We start from the raw sequence: 4,455 nt of genomic DNA, 5'->3' as shown, positions 1-4,455 counted from the left end.
CAATCCGTAAAGGCCATACGAGTCACGGGCTGATGAAGGTGCCAACGATTAATTTCAATCTTAATTAATCATTAATGTGTAGAATCCTCTTTATTGACAATATATTGATTAATTAAGATTGAAATTAATCGTTGGCACCTTCATCAGCCCGTGACTCGTACGGCCTTTACGGATTGTGTTATTATTATTTTTATTTTAAGAATTCGAGTCTACAGAAATTGTTTTTAATATTGTAAGTCGTATATAATTAATTTATTGTATATTTTTATATTAATCGTTTCACAATTGTAATAAATTTTACTGGATAACTTCACATAGCGAAGTGTATATAATGGATAGTATCGCTGCAATGTATCGATCAAGATGCTCTGCATTCTAATTATTTGATTAATCTTTTATATCAGCTGAAAATAATCGGTATCTTGAATTAGACAACACAAGTTGGTTTACTGTATTGTTATTTTTTAATATATGCGCTTAACAAATAAAGATTACGTTTTAGGCTGCGGTTTATTTGACACTACAAACGCTTCGAAGTATTCTTTGATTAGTCAATTCGTAAAATTCTTTGTTCTGATTGGTCACTTCGAAGCGTTTGCAGCGTCAAGTGGACCGCAGCCTTAATAGAATATATTAAGGCCTGTCTACAATACACGTAGTAAGCTTGGTTTAAGAAGAGTAAGAAATTGACCAATCACAGTCGAATGTGAGAAGAATAATTGACTATGATTGGTCAATTTTTTACTTTTACTTCTTAAACCAAACTTTCTTCGCATATTGTAAACGACGCCTTATACTTAAGCGAAAAAAAGAAGAGAAACAAAGAAAGGAACATATAATATTTTAAAAATGATAATAAAACAATTAGCGATTTTTATCTTGTAATATTTAAGGACATTTCGTCGTTTGAAGTCGCATTATGTTATTAAGATTTAGAAGAAGTGAAATATCGTGAGACGAAACTTTGTAAACTCGCACCTATATATATATATATATATACACATATATACATAGTTTTTTAATGTATACATCTTCGACGCCGTGATTTAGCACGGACTCGCACCACATTTATTTTCAACACCGCGATTTTATCATCAGTGCGTAGCTACGTAGTACCTAATTCGAAAATAGATGTCCTGGCGCTAATAAACAAAAAAAGCATGCGCAGTTCGCTATATTGTCGATATAACATATATTTAAGGGGCTGCGCAGAATAAAAGGAATAGGGAACAAAGAACAGAGAATAAGAATTTCAACCTATCAGAAATCATGTATTGTGGAATATATAGTTTCTAATAGGTTGAAATTCTTATTCTCTGTCTTCTGTTCCCTGTTTCTTTTATTCTGCGCATCCCCTAACAGGTTTCATAACCTCAATGGCAAACTTGAAACTTCTATGATTAATATTTCGGTTCGCGAGAAAAAGCGATACTCTTTTCTATCATATTTGTTCGTTTCAGACAAAAATGCGTTGAATAAATATAATTTCTTCAAATTTCGAGTCGATGTAGATAAACTGAATAATTATCCAAATTATGATGGATTACTTAAAAAAACCGGTATTTGTGGTAGGAGATATTAATGAAGATATCAATCTGTCATTACCACCCTCTTCTGGGGAGGAATACATCAAACGAGTGGTGTAAGCTAGCGTTTTCTTTTCTCAGTTACTCTTTTTTTTCCATTTTCTTGAATTTTCCAATTTAAAGCATCTTGTTCTATTTTATTACAGAATAGAAGCCAGACAATGCGCGGATGTAGTGGTGGCCAATTTAGATCCCTCATGTGTGAAGGAACCTACAAAAGCCTATGTGGAGACTGTAAGTTAATTCCTGTAAATCATGCCATAAATCTCCCAATCATGGAATGAATATGATTATAAAAGTTAGCAGGATGCGTTCAAGCCCCGGCGAGCCTCAAGCCAACTGTGGAATGGCAACAATATCAGGTTGCAGACTTTTCCAAGCTAAGACTGTATGTCAGCCAATTGAAAGATGAGATACTAATAGGCAAGCGCAAGTGGAGACCACCTGACATTCATTTGGTATACGAATCTTATAAAATACTTATCTAAAGGAAATAATTAAAGCTTAAGGAAATTATGAGTTATATTGGTTCTTTTTCGATGTTGCAGCCAGACATAGATGATCAAAATGCTTGGATTAGCTTCTGTTTAGATGGCAAAGAAATAATCAAGCCAACGCTGAATACTCTTTTTTGCTTTAGTCAGTCTAATGTTGAACAGATACTGGAATATTTGGTGCAATTTGTGGAAACTGAAAGAAAAGTTGAATACAAAATAGGCCAGTGGATCTATACGTTACTTGTGATTTTGGAGCAACCATTGCAGCCTGATACTTGTTCCTGCCTGCGCTCATTGGCTCGAGCGTGTTCCGTCATTCGTGCTGATACTGTAATGTTCATTATTTGATAAAGCTAATTCAGTATCATAACATATTAGAATTAAATCAACCAATATCGTTCTGTGTCTCAGAAAACTAGAAGAGAAAAGAATCAACAAGTTTAACTTGATTGTTTTTCGATTCGTGTAATATTCATTTCTCACAAAAAGAGCGTTTCAAGATTGAATGTTTTTAAGCAAATAAAAAATTCAAATATTTTTTTCTTAACGCTAATTATGTCGTTTTTATATCTAATATAAAAAAATAATTTATTATAAAAATATATAGGATTTATATATAGTTACATTTGATCCTAAAGGTATAGAAAAAGTAGGATTCAATGTTTGTTTTCTAGAATAGTAAATATAATAAAAACAGAACATGTTGGTTCTTTAGATTCTAAAGCATCAATTTATAAATTTTACAAAGGAAAGTTCAGTTAGAATTTATTGTTAGCAGCTGATTTATTGCTAAAAAATAATAGGGAGCAAATAAGAAAGGACAAAAAGGAAACGCCAAATTTCTATTAACAAAACATTTTTATTGCATATAACTTCCTGTTTCCTCTACTTACGCTGTTGCTATGTCGTTCCCGATATTAGAAAAAGGTTCAGGCGATAATAAAAACTCGCGTTTGTCGGGTTACAAAAGATTGAGAAAATAAGAGACTGAACTTTTCTTCTATGCCTAAACTAACTCGTGGTCTTATTAATATCTACAAAAGTTCACGTCAGAATTTACTAACGCTGTCTTTGCGATCTCGCTATTTCTTTTTTATTCTTTTTTTTTAGAGAGAATTGGACGCGCAGGAGTTGGGAGCGCTGAACTTGTTCATCTGTCTAGTAGCGAGATACTTTCGTCAATTAGACTTGGCAGATCCTTGACAATTTCCTATTGTGCATATAATATAATTATTTATAACGCGACACGATATATATCATGTCTGTGTACATACAGCGATTTTTAATAAACTTCACATAAGATTAGCCTTAGATTCCAAACGTAGTAAATAGTACATTAAGTTTCAAGTCTTGCTTAGTCATTATGATCGCGCTTTAAATTACACAGTACCAATTATTAAAGGGCTCGATATATAATATAAGGCAATGCTTCAATTAAATAAACTCGTATTACAATAATCAATTGGTAAGCGAAAATTGAATAATCTTGAGTGATCCTTAAGCTACGTTCTCTTGGTCCTGGAGTAACGCAGTAGCTAGTCTCTCTAGATCATCATAATTAAGATTATTCACTTTATTTTTCAAGTCCTTTATCAGCTCATTGACTATGGACTCGGTCTCGGATACCGTATAGTAATGCCTAAGCACCCGTGAGACCTCTTCTCTCAGCAGATGGATACCGGCTTTCTGTTGAGGCAAAGATCTTGCTTCGCTGGAGCCTTCCTCTGCCTTCTTGATCACCAAAAGATTTAACTTACTGCCATCTTTGATTCCCGGATAAAAACTTAGCGGATTTTCGTCTGAAGATATTAAACAAAATATTTGTAACAAGAAGCCATTGCGATATACAATACTAGATGAGGGATGCTTTTCATTTGGTGACACAAGTCGATACAAACGTCATTTTATCTTTCTTGATATTTTATGAGTAACAAATAAAGATAACAAATAAATATTTGTCAGCAAATGAAAAGCTCTCAGGATTCAGTGTTCTTACCCGCTAAGGTCTTGCCAGTGAGTAATAATCTTTGCTGTGGTACATCAATACCCAAGAGATTGCTCACTTTGTGCTTCAACTCCAACACTGTCTCTGACGGCAATATCTAAAATCATACGTATAATGACTTGAAAGTAATTTCTACGAGAATGTTGTCATAAGAATGTTTGGACAAAAAAAATTCTTGACGTCCAAAAGGCGAACTATAACCTTAATTTTTCGCTTTAACGGTCGTTGGAGCGCGTGAATTCATTTAAGATAACGATAAACGTTAGCTTGGCTTCGTGATTTTGGGTATTAGTCTGCGATGAAATTCAGATTATGAGAGGAAGTCGTGGATGCTTTCGCGAGAAAACGAGGGAGCGGCGCGATAGCC

At 33.7% G+C, this 4,455-nt stretch overlaps 2 protein-coding genes across 3 annotated transcripts in view; one reads left to right on the top strand and one right to left on the bottom strand.

Annotated features, from left to right (window-relative positions):
• The first annotated feature begins 1,406 nt into the window (after nt 1–1,406).
• Gem2 (Gemin 2) lies at nt 1,407–3,304 on the top strand. 2 transcript variants are annotated; one of them, XM_018446035.1, is made up of 5 exons: nt 1,407–1,642; nt 1,733–1,820; nt 1,886–2,044; nt 2,135–2,413; nt 3,194–3,304. In XM_018446035.1, exons 1-5 carry the CDS (start codon nt 1,536–1,538, stop codon nt 3,284–3,286), a joined length of 726 nt encoding a protein of 241 aa, XP_018301537.1. In that variant the 5' UTR covers nt 1,407–1,535; the 3' UTR covers nt 3,287–3,304. The 2 variants fall into 2 exon arrangements, with proteins under 2 accessions (XP_018301537.1, XP_018301538.1); XM_018446036.1 differs by having other exon boundaries at nt 1,562–1,642; nt 1,890–2,044.
• Nucleotides 3,305–3,309: 5 nt separating this feature from the next.
• The window catches only part of LOC108721463 (ubiquitin-like protein 4A), a 1,604-nt gene continuing 458 nt past the window's right edge, over nt 3,310–4,455 (bottom strand). Inside the window, exons 2-3 of the mRNA XM_018446014.1 lie at nt 4,080–4,185; nt 3,310–3,882 (exon numbers count right to left, since the gene is read on the bottom strand). Of these exons, the coding sequence (XP_018301516.1) occupies nt 3,581–3,882; nt 4,080–4,185 (408 nt within the window). The 3' untranslated portion in view covers nt 3,310–3,580. The remainder of the gene's footprint in view (nt 3,883–4,079; nt 4,186–4,455) is intronic.

The sequence above is a fragment of the Mycetomoellerius zeteki genome, unplaced genomic scaffold, assembly GCF_001594055.1.
Source record: "Mycetomoellerius zeteki isolate Tzet28-1 unplaced genomic scaffold, Tzet1.0 scaffold174, whole genome shotgun sequence".
Taxonomy (NCBI): Eukaryota; Metazoa; Arthropoda; class Insecta; order Hymenoptera; family Formicidae; genus Mycetomoellerius; species Mycetomoellerius zeteki.
Note: the sequence above shows the minus strand (reverse complement) of the source record. Positions and strands in the feature narration are given on the sequence as shown.

Bases quoted from the DNA above. Each gene is read 5' to 3' on its own strand.
- Gem2 (XM_018446035.1), top strand. From the start codon at position 1,536: ATGATGGATTACTTAAAAAAACCGGTATTTGTGGTAGGAGATATTAAT. The intron at 1,643-1,732 runs GTAAGCTAGCGT...ATTTTATTACAG, and splicing joins GAATACATCAAACGAGTGGT to AATAGAAGCCAGACAATGCG. The intron at 2,045-2,134 runs GTATACGAATCT...TCGATGTTGCAG, and splicing joins GACCACCTGACATTCATTTG to CCAGACATAGATGATCAAAA.